At 18.1% G+C, this 16371-nt stretch overlaps 4 protein-coding genes across 4 annotated transcripts; 3 read left to right on the top strand and 1 right to left on the bottom strand.

The window, feature by feature from the left end:
* Positions 1–748: 748 nt before the first annotated feature.
* Positions 749–4798, top strand: PADL01_1130700 (conserved Plasmodium membrane protein, unknown function; the record flags this gene model as incomplete). The annotated part of the gene is made up of 1 exon (XM_028682777.1): positions 749–4798. The coding sequence occupies one exon, from the start codon at positions 749–751 to the stop codon at positions 4796–4798; it is 4050 nt and encodes a 1349-aa protein (XP_028539022.1).
* Positions 4799–5904: 1106 nt separating this feature from the next.
* PADL01_1130600 (nucleic acid binding protein, putative) lies at positions 5905–6726 on the bottom strand (the record flags this gene model as incomplete). The annotated part of the gene is made up of 1 exon (XM_028682776.1): positions 5905–6726. One exon carries the CDS (start codon positions 6724–6726, stop codon positions 5905–5907), a length of 822 nt encoding a protein of 273 aa, XP_028539021.1.
* A 2813-nt stretch (positions 6727–9539) lies between these two features.
* PADL01_1130500 (T-complex protein 1 subunit alpha) lies at positions 9540–11442 on the top strand (the record flags this gene model as incomplete). Its single annotated transcript, XM_028682775.1, has 2 exons — positions 9540–9597; positions 9866–11442. The coding sequence occupies 2 exons, from the start codon at positions 9540–9542 to the stop codon at positions 11440–11442; spliced, it is 1635 nt and encodes a 544-aa protein (XP_028539020.1).
* A 1491-nt stretch (positions 11443–12933) lies between these two features.
* Positions 12934–15987, top strand: PADL01_1130400 (conserved Plasmodium protein, unknown function; the record flags this gene model as incomplete). The annotated part of the gene is made up of 1 exon (XM_028682774.1): positions 12934–15987. The coding sequence occupies one exon, from the start codon at positions 12934–12936 to the stop codon at positions 15985–15987; it is 3054 nt and encodes a 1017-aa protein (XP_028539019.1).
* Between the last annotated feature and the right edge of the window lie 384 nt (positions 15988–16371).

Raw genomic sequence — 16371 nt, 5'->3', positions numbered from 1 at the left:
CACTTGGAAAATTTTGGTTAGTACCTAAATCAAAAAAAAAAAAAAAAAAAAAATTTTAATAAATAAAAAATAATTATATTATATAATGATAGATAAATATATATATATATATATATATATATATATATATATATTATATACATATTTATACTTTTCATTTTTATTAATTCATTTATTTTTCCCCCTTTATATGTGGATGTATATTGTATTCTCTTATTGTATTCTTTTATTTCATTTTATTTTATTTTCCCCCCCTTTACACTCCTATTTAAATTTATTTTCGTATATTTTTTTTTTTATAAAAATATGTATTTTAAAATATTTTGAAATATATTAAAATATATATATATTTATGATATATAATATTTTCCTTTTTATATATGTTACATTATAAATGGATGTTGTAATTTTAACATATAAATAAATATATATATATATATATTACATATAAGAGGAATATATTTTAAATTATACATTTAAAAAAATATGAATTATATATTTATATAAATACTTTTGTTAATAAAAAAAAAATAAACATTTTATTATATATAATTTTGTTGCCAATTCATATTTTGTTTTAAACTTTTTTATAAATATAAAATTTTTATAATAAACACACTTCAATATAAATAAATAAATAAATAAATAAATATATATATATATATATATATATATATATATATATATATATATATATATATATATATATAGTACATATTCACATATATTTGTATTTATATATATATTTATGGATATTGAGAATAATTCAAAAAATGAAGACCCAACTTATCGTTCGAAAGAAAAAATATTTGGCACAAAGGTGTGTCAACAAAAAAAAAAGAAAAAAGTTAAAGTTTTAAAATGTCAACTGTCTGAACATGCTCAAAATGTTAAAAGAAAAAATCTTGATGAAAAAAATAAAGACCAAGAATGTATACATCAAACCATAGGAGTAAATACAAAAAACATGGAAATAAATGATAAGGAAAAAAAAAATATATCTATATGTAATAAAAAAAAGATATGTAACATTAAATCAAATGATATAAAATTAATGATATCAAAATGTAATAATATAGAAGATAGTATAATACACAACTGTAATAATATAGGAACTAGCGAATTGGCAAATGACACAAAAAAGGAAAAAATTGGAAAAATTGAAAAATATAAAAAAAATCAAAAAAATGAAAAATATGAAAAATATGAAAAAAATCAAAAAAATCAAAAAAATGAAAAAATTATCCAAATTCATAATAGAAACAAAATGTGTGAAAAAGATCATATCGAAATAAATACAAATCAAGATGAGGATATTTTAAAAAATAACAAAGAAAAAGTAACTGATAATAAAAAATATATTAAGAATATTTCTTTATCACATAAAAATGTTATAAAAGATGAAAGAATGAAAACATGTAAACAAAGTAATAATCATGTTATTAATATTAAAGAAAAATATGATAATAATATATCTTCATTGAGTACTTTTTCTGTTTTAAAAGAAGAAAATGAAAAATGTTTTAAAAATGACAAAGAAAAAATGAATACACAAAATAATACAAAAATTATGAACAAAAAAAATATATATTATTTAAATAATAAGTGCTTAAAAAAAAAAAAAAAAAATAATAATAATAATAATAAAAGTAATGTAAATAAAGAAAGTATTAAATATGATGAAAATAATAAAAACAATTTATACAATTTATGGAATGAAAAATATTTAAAAAAATTAAAGGAACTAGAAAAGAAAATAAGAAGAGAAAATAAAATTAAGAGCAATATTATTAATAAGAAAAAAAGTAAAAACACACAAAATAATATTATTAATTTCAAAGGTGAACAAAGAGATAATTTGAAAAAAATTAAAAATATAAGGTCTCTTGTTTTTTCTGAAGCAAAAAAGGAAAATTTTGAGAAAAATATGAGTGACCTTGTTAATAATAATTATACTGATTATAATTATTATGAAGATGAACAACCTAGTTCATTAAAAGATAATAATCAAAATGATAGTAGTAGTATAATCTTAAGGGTAAATTCAAAGGAACCCAATAATTACAATGATCACAATGATCACAATGATCATAATAATAATAGTATGAATGTCACTGTTAATAATAAAAGTAAATTCAAAAAATTTGTTTATATTTTTTGCAATGGTTGTTTAGTTGTATTTTTAGGGGTTAGTAATAATATTTGTGGTAGAATGAGAAATCGAGTTTTAAAAAATTTTGATAGTTTAACTGCTTCATATAATGCTTTAGCTTATGTTACTATTTATTTAACGTTGTGTATATTATATACAAATTCGAGACATATAAGGAAAGAACATTGGTTATATATATATCCATGTTTAAAAAATTTATTATTTAAAAAAAATAACAATAATAATAATAATAATAATGACAATAATGACAATAATAATGACAATAATAATGACAATAATGATAATAATACCGATAGTGATAAAGAATTGGAGAGTAATAATTCTTATGAAGATTATTTTGTAAGACATGATTCTTATAAAAAAGATAATCGAATTGTAAGTCAAAATTATTCTATCGATATTAAACAGAAGGAAGAGGATAGTATGAAAGAAAAAAACAAAAAAAAAAAAGCAATTTCTAATTTTTTCCATTTTAACAAGAAAAAGATATATGAACCTTTATTAGGAAGAAATGAAGAAAAAAAAAAAAAAAAAAAAAAAAATGATATTTATGATAAGAGTGAAAATTTTAATAATTATAGAGATGAACATTCTAAAAGTCATAATGAGAATTATTCCTATTATCAATCTACACACAATTCATCGATGAAAAATGCATTACATGAAGATGTAGATAATCATAATGAATGTATTAATAGTAATGTCTATCAAGAGAATCATTTGATGATATGTAATTCTTACCATGTTGATGATGACAATATATGTAATAAGGAAATTAGAAAGAGTAGTATGGATAATATAACAGATGATATTACTGAGAAATATAACATGTGTGGAAAAAGTTATCATAATATAAATAATAATAATATAACATATGATCATAATAATAATAATAATTATAATAGTATATATAAATATTATTACAATATAATAAAAAATAAATGGAATAGCTTAGGTGCATATAAATATGTTATTATGATAGCTTTACTTGATATTGTTGCAAATACTTTATATTTTGTATCTCAGTTAGCTATTCCTTTGACTGTTTTATTATTATTAAATCAATTAATTTTTATATTTTCTCTTATATTATCTTTTTTTATATTAAAAAGAAAATATAATATGCATCATATATTATCAGTAATTATTGTTTTAATTGGATTTTTATTTTTTTACATTCCTTTTGTTTATAAAGATAATATAAAAATAAAAAAAGAAAGTTGTGTAAATTATTATTTAAATTCTCATTATGCCATGAACATAAATAATATATATGAAGACGATATTTATAGTGCATATGATAGAGGTAATATTTACAATAATATAAAGACTGTAGGAAATATGAATAATAGTAATAATATGATGGATGATAGTAGTATGAATAATGACGATAGTAGTAACAATAAAAATACAACCACAAATAATAATAATAATAGTAATACTTATGATAATAATAATAGTAATACGTATGATAATAATAATAGTAATACGTATGATAATAATAATAGTAATACTTATGATAATAATAATAATAAGCCTCCTTGTAGTGACTCCTTATGTGCATCTCCCTTCAGTTTAATCTCCTCTATTTTTCTTTGTCTTATATCCATTTTCTTAACCTCTTTTGGAGGGATTCTAAGGGAAATCTTTTTTCAAGGATATAATAATAAATATGAAACCGAGTCAAAAGAAAATGCTTATGAAAAGGTTCATATAGATGATCCAGACTCTTACTATAATATATCTCATATAAAAATGGATAATAAAAAAGATATTTGTTTTACAGACAATTTAAATAATTCGTTTGAATATTATGATGATATACAAAAACAAAATAAAACAAATTTATATAGAAAGGAAAACACTAATATACATACAATTAATATGAATAAATCGTATTCAATTAATGATACAAATTTTATGAGAAGAAATAAATATAAAAATAACATAGATGAATTTTCAAAGATTAAACAAAAAAATAATGAGTCATATCATAATAACAAAATAACTAATTATAATAAGAATAAAGTAACAAATGTAAATAGTATACTATATGATGAAAATAAAAGTTCTCATATAAATAATGATATATATAAAAATGATTTACAATATAATAAAAGAAGAAGAATAAAAGATAAAATTAGTGTTATATTATTATCATTCAATGTATCACTTATACAAGTTATATTTCTACCATTAATTATATATTTTCAAATGTTATTCAATAAAAATAAAAATATATCATATTTATTATTTATAAAAAATAGTTTAAGATGCTTTTATGGAGATACTATTGAAAATAATTTAAATTGTAAATATTCTTTTATGGTCTATACATTATATATTATTGTTAACGCATTGTTTAATATAAGTGTTTCCTCTTTTTATAGTAATTATTCCTCAGCTGAGTGTTTCTTAATATTAAAGTCTTCAACACCTATTACATTAATTGTTCTATATTTTTATAATATACCTTTCATATCCGACACAGATAAATATTTTTCAATTTATTTTCTTATAAGTATTGTTATTGTATTTACAGGAGTAAGCTATTTTTTCTATCAATCCATATTAGTAGAAAAAAAAAAAAAAAAACAGCCAACAAATAAGAGAATAAACATATAGGAATGAATAAATAAATAATAAAATGAAAATATATAATAAAATTAAAAAAAATATATCTACACATTATAAACTTTGAATTAAAGCATATATGAATAATTCATAGGAAAATATTATATTAATATATATATATATATATATATATATATATATATATATATTTTTATTTATTTGTTTATGTTTATTTATCTAAATCTTTTTAATATAATATATTTTGTTTCGTTTTTCTTTGTTTAATTAATCAGCTTCTTAAATAATATACATTTCTAATATTTCTGTTGAGTACATGTCGTATGCTAATCGAAAGAGAAAAGCATATTTTAAATACACATATTATATAAATTAAATCTCTTGTTTTAAATATATACAAGTAAATTGTATAAATATATATATACATGTTAATATATGTTTATACATATAAATCAAGTCTTTTTTTTACATATGTTAATTTTTATTATTATTATGTTTTTATTATTATATATAAATTCTTTTTCATTTTAAAAAAAATTTAACTTTTTAAAGAAAACACTTGAAATATATATGTAAATATATTTATATATTTTATAGATGGTATAAAAAAAAAAAAAAAAATTAAGTTAATACCTTTACAAATATTATATTAAACATATGATTATAGATATAAATTTTTTTTTTTTTTTTTGTTTTGACCTCATCACAGATATTTTATTTTATTTTATTTTTTTTGTGAAATCATTAAATGTTTTGAAAAAAAGAAAAAAATACATCAAAAAAGAATCATAGACAAATGTTCAATATGTTGTAAATGAGTAGGTGTTCTTTTATTTATATTAAATATAAGATGTAAATAAAAATATACATATATATATATATATATATATATATATATAATTACATGTTATATAAAAAAATATATACATAACACATTTAAGAGTTAAAATTAAAGGTGGGTAATTAAAATATGTGTACATTTATATGTTGTTTATTTAGGTTTTTTTTTGTACAGGGTGATATATATATTTTTTTTTTTTTTTTTTTCAAAATGTATATAAAAGAAAAAAAAAAAAAAATTATACATATATATGTATATATATATATATATATATATATTTATATTTATTTATTTATTATTATGGAATACTTATTATGTCTTCATATTGAGCCAAGTCATACTGTTCAATCAATTTCGTTAGTGATTTTTTGATATTAAATTCTGAATGATATTTTTGAAGATTATTAAAAATATCTTGTTGACTTGCATATTTTTCTTCAGTAGTATGTAAATATTTGATAATATCACTATCGATATCATCAAGATGATTATAATATGTATCTAAATTGATATGAGACCATGGTTTTTCTTCATTATTGATACCATTGGGTGTACAAATATTTTTTAATTTTAATAATTTTAAATAACAATATATAACATCAGAAGTAAAATATGTAAAATATGAAACCCAATCTGATATTTTATTAATATATAATATACTAATTTGTATAGATTCACTTTTAGTTTCTGGAGAATATACAACACCAACAATTTTAATATAATCATTAACTTTAATATTTTCAATATGATTTTTTACCATCTCATTTTTTGCATCTTTATTATATTTAGCTTCAATATTACCTGTATAATCACATATCTCAAATATTATAGCACTAGCCAATTCTTTTATATTAACTACCTTTCCAAATACTATTATTCCACTTATTTGAAAATCATGTATTTTTAATTCTTCAGTATTCATCATTTTATTTATTAATAATTTTATAGTTACAGGCACACATAATTCTTTTGGTAAAGTTTTCTCTTCTTCATTTTCTTTTATTTTTGTCAAACCATCAGGAGATCCTCTTTTTGTCAACTCTTCTATTTCTTCTTTATCTGTTGACTTATGTCCTTGCTCAAAAAAATTATCATCACAAAATCCAAAATTCATATCCATCTTTTAAAACATAAATTTTTTTTACTATATATATATATATATATATATATATATATATATATAGCTAATAAGAAAAATTAACTAATGTATAAAATATATTATACAAAATAATATATATATATATATATATAATATATTGTATTATATTATATTTCTTTCAGGTTTCCCTTTTTTATAATATATCGTCCACTTGTATATCACAATAAAGTAAAATATATATATTATATATATATATATATATATTTATTTATTGATTGATATATATATATTGTTTTTATATTTCAGTATTTTTTAATTATCTTATGCTCTTAGTTCTTAAATAATTTTTATTTTTATTTTTATTTTACTTTTAATTTTGATTTTGATTTTTTTTTTATATTTAATCAAATAGATATATATATTCGTAAAATATATACATAAGCATATTTTTAAACGACGATAGAAAAAAAAAAAAAAAAAAAAAAAAAAAATTAATAATAATAAAATATATCTTATAACATATATGTGATAACACGCACACAAATATATAATATATTATATATATTATTATGCTATAAAGAAATTAAAAGGTATATATAAATAATATATATATAATAGTATAATATATATTTTATTATATTTCTTGTATTTTTTCAAAATTAATATTATTGTTCATATATTTTTTTTTATTTTTCCAAAGTACACTATTATATCATTAATATATATATATTTATATATTTATATTTATATATATATATTTATATATTTATAATGATAAGAATAATATTCTTTTTTTTTTTTTTTTTTTCAAGAAATATGAAGTTTGTATTATATACAATGTTCCATTTTAATAATCGCTCAAGTATATATAATAATAAATTACCAATTAAAATAATAAAACATTATTTTAATATAATTAAAAAAAAAAAAAAAAAAAAAAACCCATACAATATATTTTTTACATGTATTTTCTTTTTTTAACAATACATATATATATGTTTTATAATAATTAGCATATTTTTTCTCATTCAAAAATAATGTGTAATATATGATTAAATAAAACATATAACATAAAAATGGAGAGGGAGAGATAAAAAAAAAAAAAAAAAAAGGAAAAAAATAAAACAATAAGATATAAAATTATTATACCTCATGTATTATTATTATTATTTTTTTTTCTTTATAATATAATATAATTTATGTGGTATACATAAAAAGACTGATATATAAACAATTTTATATATATCTTTATATATATATGAATATATTTTTTTCCATTTACCAAAAAAAAAAAAAAAAAAAAAAGACATTGATGAACTAGCCAATTAAAACTTTTGACATTTTTTATTTTTTGTATTTATAAGTTACTATATATAAATCAAAAGAGAAATATATCCACATATATGTGAGTTCCCATTTTTATTTATTTATAAAATTAGGTTTTTATTTCTTTTTAATTTTTATTCTCTATACATATTTAAAGGATGTACACTTACTTTTTTTTTTTAGTGTTGTACATAATAAAAAGAATATAATATATAATTAATTATACACATATATAAAATATATATATATATATATATTAATTTGTTCACAGTTATTTCTTAAAGCATATAATAAAAAATGATAATTATATAAATAAATAAATATATATATATATATATATATATGTGTAGTACCGAATGTCTATGTTATTTTTTTAATTCTCCAATTTTAATGTTCTAGAAACAGTTTCACAAGTTAAACGATCATATAAATATATAAAATACATTTATATTTATTTAGATAAATAAAAATATATGTCACTTTTTTAAATATTGTCATTTAATGTAAATAGTCTTCAAAGGATAAGTTAATAATATAAATAATATATATAATATATATATATTTTTTTATATTCTTAGTATATTATATATATTATTCTTTTATTTTATTATATAAGTTCTTAAAAGGGCGATTTAATTTTATAATATTATAGAAAAGAAAAAAAAAAAAAAAATTAAATAAATCATTCTTATATTATAATATAAATTAAATATAATTAATAAAAAATATATATTTTAAAAATAACAGTATGTTAATATGAATAATATAATTTTTTTTTTTTTTTTTTTTCATATTTAAAATTATATATACCCATAACTTAGTAAGTACTCTATATTATACATAAATATATATATATATATTTTTATATTTATAGAACTCATTAAAATATAAATATATAATACGTTATTCAAATATATATATATATATATTATTAATAATGTACTATTATATAATAACTAAAACATGTATATATATTATATATTTTTTTATATATTTACATTATAATGTAGGTGAAGATTTATAAAATATGATATATATTAAATATATATATATAAATATATTAATATTATACATATTTATTTTTATAATATATAAATAAATATTAAAATAAAAATATTAAACTTCACTATATAATTATATTTTTATTTTATATTTTTATATGTTGTGTTTCATAATAAAGTTTGATCGTATTTTAAGAAATTTAATGTAATGTGAACAAATTCATTTAGGCTTATAATTTTATAAAAATATGGTTAAATAAAAATATTTTGAAAGAAAATATATATGAGTAACTTTTAAAATCTTATGTGAAATATTGTATTCTATATATTTATATGTATTATATATTAATATATATATATTAAATTAATAATAATTCAATTAAGTGAAAAAAAAAAATTAAAAAAATAAAAAAAAAAACATTTGACTTTTTATTTTTTTATAAATACATATAAATATATATAAATACATATTATATATATAAAAAATAAATTAAATAGTAGAAAAAAATGTCTTTGAGTATTTATGGAAATCGAGAAAGCGGCCAAGATGTGAGAACAGCAAATGGTAATAAGAAATAAAATATGTAGATATATATTTATTTATATGTATATTTAAAAAAAAAAAAAAAAAAAAAAAAACTAACAATGTGGGAATTATACATATATAATATATATATATATATATATATATTGTTAAACTTGTTGAAAGTTAAGCTATAAATATTTATTTTTTCAAATTATATTTTAATATTTTTTGTTATATACATAAGAATGTATTATTATATTTATATTTATTTGTTTATTTATTTATTTATATTTTTTTTTTCCTTTAGTAACGGCTGTTCAAGCAATTTCAAACATTTTAAAGTCCAGCCTTGGGCCACAAGGACTTGATAAAATGCTTGTAGATAATATCGGTGATGTAACTATAACAAACGATGGAGCTACGATATTAAAACAATTAGAAGTTCAACACCCTGCTGCTAAAATTTTAGTTAACCTTTCAGAATTACAAGATCAAGAAGTTGGTGATGGAACAACATCTGTTGTGTTATTAGCTTCTGAATTATTGAGAAGAGGTAATGAATTAATAAAAATGGATATTCATCCGACTACTGTTATTTGTGGTTATAAACTAGCTATGAAAGAATCTGTTAAATACATAAAAGAGAAATTAAGTGAAAGAGTTAGTAACCTAGGTAAAGATGTTATTATCAATATTGCTAAAACTACTTTATCATCTAAATTTATTAGTTATGAATCGGATTATTTTGCAAAAATGGTTGCTAATGCAATTCAATCTATAAAAATTATTAACGAGTCAGGTAAAACTAAATACCCAGTATCATCTGTTAATGTTATAAAAGTACACGGTATGAGCTCATTAGATTCTAAATTAATTGAAGGTTATGCAATAATGAGTGGTAGAGCTTCTCAAGCTATGCCAACTGTTATTAAGAATGCAAAAATAGCTTTCTTAGATTTCCCATTAAAACAATATAGATTACATCTAGGAGTACAAGTAAATATAAATGATCCCAAGGAATTAGAAAAAATTAGACAAAAGGAAAAAGATATAACTAAAGAAAGAGTTAATAAAATATTAGAATCTGGTGCTAATGTTATATTAACTACACAAGGAATTGATGACATGCCATTGAAATATTTTGTAGAAGCTGGAGCAATTGCAGTCAGAAGAGTAAACAAAGATGATTTAAGAAGAATAGCTAAACTAACGAATGGGCAAATTCGTTTAACATTATCATCAATTGATGGAATCGAAAAATTTGAAGCTTCTGCTTTAGGTTATTGTGATGAAGTTTATGAAGAAAAAGTTGGAGATTGGGATCTAATGTTTTTTAAAGGTTGTCGAACATCTAAAAGTAATACTATCTTATTAAGAGGAGCAAATGATTTTGTTTTAGATGAAATGCAAAGATCTATTCATGATGCCTTATGCTCAGTAAGTAGAGCATTAGAAAGTAATTATGTAGTCGTTGGAGGAGGCTGTGTTGAAGTAGCTTTATCAGTATATTTAGAAGATTTTGCTAAAACCTTGGGTTCAAGAGAACAACTAGCTATTGCAGAATTTGCAGAATCGTTATTAGTAATACCAAAAATTTTAGCATTAAATGCATCTTATGACTCTATTGATTTAGTATGTAAATTAAGAGCATATCACACTAAATCGCAAGTCATGAATATAGAAGATTCAAAGGATTATAAATGGTATGGTCTTGATCTAGTAAATGGAAAAGTAGCAAATAATCTAAAAAATGGAGTCTTAGAAGCTATGATAAGTAAAATTAAATCTATAAGATTTGCCACGGAGGCAACCATAACAATTTTGAGAATAGACGATCTTATTAAGTTGGTTCCAGAAGAGCGTAAGATGGAAGAAGAGCCATAAAAAAAAAAAAAAAAAAAAAAAAAAAATTAAAAATTAAAGCACATATATAAATATATATATATATATATGTATGTATATATGTGTTTTATTTTATTTTATTTTATTTTGATGAATAATTAAATATCAACATTCATTTTTTGTAAAGAAGAAACTTATATTTTTATCAATCATTTGGATAATAATTTAGATTTATATATTATATTTTTCTACATACTAATATTTTATGTGTCTTTTGATTATAATTTAATATGAGCAGGAAAAAAAAAAAAAAAAATTAAATAAAATAAAATAATACCATTTAGACACACACTCTTAAAATATGTAAACAATATAAAGTAATTATATAAAAAGTTAATTATATAATATAAAATTCAAAAAAAAAAAAAAAAAAAAAAAAAAAAAAATTCAAACCAAATGAAACGTTTATATATATATATGTATATATGTATATATGTATTTATGTATTTATTTATTTTATATATATATATATATTTTTTTTTCCTAATAAATTCATAGTTAAAATTAAATATCTTTCATTTTTATAAAATGTTGCATTATATATATATATATATATATTTTAAAACTATTTAATATGTTATTAACTATATGTTCTTGTTTTTTTTAATAATATATAAAAAATCAAATATTAAAAAGAAAATATATTATTTTTTTTTCTTTTTTCAAATTTGAAAAGGTAAATATATATATATATATATTTTTTATTATAATAATATGATGTACATTTATTGTCTTTCTAATATATTATACACAATATGTTGTACATAATAGTTTTATATTTCTTTTGGTTAGCTAGCCAAAAAATATATTCTTATATTTTTTGGGGGTTTGCTTTTTAAAATGCAAATAGGATTTTTTTTGTGTAACTATATAAATTTAGATGATTGTAGGAAATCTTATTCAATTGTTTATAAAAAGGAAAAAGACAAAATATGATATTATTAAAAAAATATATGTTATATGAAGATGTTCTTATTTCATAATATATATATATATATATATATATTTTTCTTTCTTCTTTTTAATATCTAGTTAGCCCATGGGGTGCTAATCACTATCTAAATATAAATACATACATTTAGTTGAATAGAAAAGAAAAATTAAAAGGTATAACTAATAAAAGTATAATAAAATAAAAAATCGCATGTGTCTCTATAATATAATATATATATATATATATATATATATATATATTTATATATTTGGATATTTCTTCTTTTTCCATTTCTTTTCCTTATTTTATTTATTTATTATTTTTTTTTTTTTCTTTATATTGTTATGCATTGGTTATATATAAGTATAAGGAAATGTTATTATTTGAATTATCGCTCACGGATTTGTTTCTTTTTTCTTTCTATACATTAAATTATATAATATTTACAAGAACGCATATATATATGTAAGCAATTTGTTCTTTATTTTTAATATATATATATATATTTGTTTGCTGGTTATTTTTTTAATTTTTACAATATGAAGGAAGACAATAATAAGAATGATATATCCCTTGATGAAAAGGATATAAAAACCAAGGAGTCACTTTTTTATGACCCTTCTTTCTCTCATGGAGACATAAAATATTTTGTTAGACCCCCAATATGTAGTGTTTCTACAGCTACAGATTCTTTTAGATGTTCTACATATTCTAGTGTTAATTATATGATGACATCTCCATATAATAACACTTACGATACTTGTATTGAGAATAATATACCAGCGGATGGATTAAAAGAAAAAAATGAAAAATATATAAAATGTGAAGAAGATTATAATAAAGATTTGAATTATATGTGTGATAATGAATATGTAGATCCATATAATATATCTACAATTGAAAACGAAGAAGATATGTTTTATTCGATGTTTAAAAATGAGAAATTTAATATAACAAACAAAGAAGGTAATCATAATAATAGTAAGTACCCTTATGATATGTTTACACACAATTTGAATATGTATGCAAATGAATATGATGATAGTAAGAATTTTTCTTCATTTTTTAGTAATGATAATATTTATCATAATCGTATATCAAACAACCATATGACAAATAAAATGCCGTTTTTTAATAGAAAGGATTTAAAAAAAAATATGAATATAAATAATATAAATAATATAAATATAAATAATATAAAATTAAACAGCAACAAAATTAAAAATGATCAATTATTCAAACAAATTGAATATGAAAAAGATGATATAAATAAAATTAATAAACAAACATATGATGTTTATAAGAATGATGAAAAATATAATGATATGATGATCAATCTTATGAGAGGATTACATATTAACGATAATTATAATAACAAAGAAAAAAAGGATCTAGATGAAGATAAAAATATTAAAGATGTAATCAAAAATGGAAATTATTTTAAAGATTATATATCTGATGTATATAATAATTTAATAAATGAAAATATAAATGATAATAAAGAAAAAAATAATATTAATAAGTATAATATATTTAATAATCATATAGACAATGATAACATAAATAGTAATGATAATTATATATATATCAATAAGGAAGAAATTGAAGATGATAACAAAGATAAATTTTCTTTTTGTAAATCAAATTTGGACTTAAAAAAGGAAAACAACAATATGTATGACACATGTAATGTATTTATAAATGACAATTATAATGACAATATACATGATAATTATTATTATAATTTAAAAAAAGAAAAAAAAGTTAGCTTTGATATAAATAAAGATAAAATCATAGATAACCCATCTTTAATTGATAAATCGTATCCATTTTTTTTACATAACAACATAAAAGATAATCAAACAGATTCTTTATGTAATCAATGTGTGGATTTAAATATATTATATCCTAATAAATTTAATGACGAAATATTCTATAATTATGAAGATAAACATATAATGATTGATGATGCTTATAAACTTAGAAGAGGAAATATAAAAGTTGAAGAAAAAGAAAATAAGACAAATGATGATGATACAAATGTATATAATATAGATATAAATGAAAATTCAATAATGAAACAAGAAGAAAATATGAAGGACAATATAAATTTGGGAACCCTCTCAAATTGTGTACCTCCTAAAAATTATTACATAAATATTAACAATTATGATGATGAAGAAATGGAAGAAGGTACGAATAAAAAGGAAATATTTCCACATATAAAAGAAAATAATAATAATAGTAGAAATAATTATATGTATTGTAATAGTGTAAAAAATAATTATAATACTTACTATAATTATAACAATGTGTCAGATAAATCCACTATTATATCTGAGAATTATATATCTAACCCTAAAGATATAGAATATAATGATTCTTCAAATTATTCAAACAATTTTATATATCCTTTTCATAATGAATGTAATACATATAGAGATAATACGTCATTGATAGATATAACAGATCAAGAACCTGTAATTTGTATAAAGAATGAATGTGATAATAAAGATAAAATAAATGATATGTTATATATAGACAATTGTCAAAATGGTAAATGTATAAATATAAATGAAGAAGAAGAAAAAAAAAAAAAAAATATTTTTGAAAATATAAAAACATATAATTTTTTATGTAATTTGTTGAATGATAAAAAAGAAGATTTTAAAGATAATAATAATTTGTATTATGAAGATTGTAAGAATGAATATATAACAAGTCAAAGACATTTTGAAGAAAATAATAATATGAATGAATATTGTCATAATAATCAATATAATAATATTAATTATACATATGACAATTGTCTTTTTGAGGAAAATATGATATATCCTGAGAATTATAACAATATAATAGAAGAAGAAGAAGAAAAAAAAGACAAGGATATATTAATAAAAAAAAAAAAATCACTAGCTAAATATACTTTAATTGTTAATGTTCCTCCTAATACAACAAGAAAAGATTTAATGACTGTTTTTAGTCAATTTGGAAATGTCGATTTAACTATGGTTGTATGTGATAAAGAATCTAGACATCCTAATAAAGAATGGACAGCTACATCTGGTTATTCATTTGTACGTTTTTCAACAAATATAGAAGCTCGAAAAACATTAACAGCAGCTACATGTGGATTAATTAAAATACGTGGAAGTAAAGTCAGAGCAACATGGGCTAAAAAAGATTCTTATTCAAAAAGAGAAAAAGATATAGTTTTTAAAATACCTTCTTCTATATTAATTATTAATATACAAGAATTTATTTGTTGTATATGTAAAATCTATTTATCTTATCAACCCATTCTATTCCCTTGTTGTTTTGTTTCTTCATGTTCAGATTGTTTCACAAATTATATTATCAATGATATAAATCAACAAAATTTTAAATGCCCAAATTGTAATATTATACTAAATGATAAAATTATTAAACTTGATAAACATGTTAAAGGTACTCTAGCTTTATTATATAAATATTATTCAAATATAAAAGTTAAATGCCCATATACTGGTTGTATATGGATAGGATATCACTACCAATATGTAAATCATTTCATCTCTTGTAAATATAACACACCACAAGAAATACAAACATAAAAAAAAAATATATATATATATATATATATTTATTTATTTATTTATTTTACTACATATTAGTTACACCTTAAAAGATATATTAAAATAAAATGCTTATACATATTTTACTTTTTTTTTTTTTTTTTTTTTTTTTTTTCTATAAATACTTATAATCTTAAAATTAAACTTAAAAAAAAATTATAATAAAATCTTTACATTTATTTTATTGGTTTTTTTTTTTTTTTTTTTTTTTTCCTTTTTTTTTTTTTTAATTTTCTCATTATTAAAAAAAAAAAAAAAAAAAAGGAGATATTATGAAATAAAAAAAATATATACAAAAATAACAAAAAACAATTATAATATATATACATATATATAAAATCATGTATTACTTCCAAAAAAGAA

This window comes from Plasmodium sp. gorilla clade G2, assembly GCF_900097015.1.
Source record: "Plasmodium sp. gorilla clade G2 genome assembly, chromosome: 11".
Classification (NCBI taxonomy): domain Eukaryota; phylum Apicomplexa; class Aconoidasida; order Haemosporida; family Plasmodiidae; genus Plasmodium; species Plasmodium adleri (nom. inval.).
This window is presented reverse-complemented; position numbering and strand designations above follow the sequence as displayed.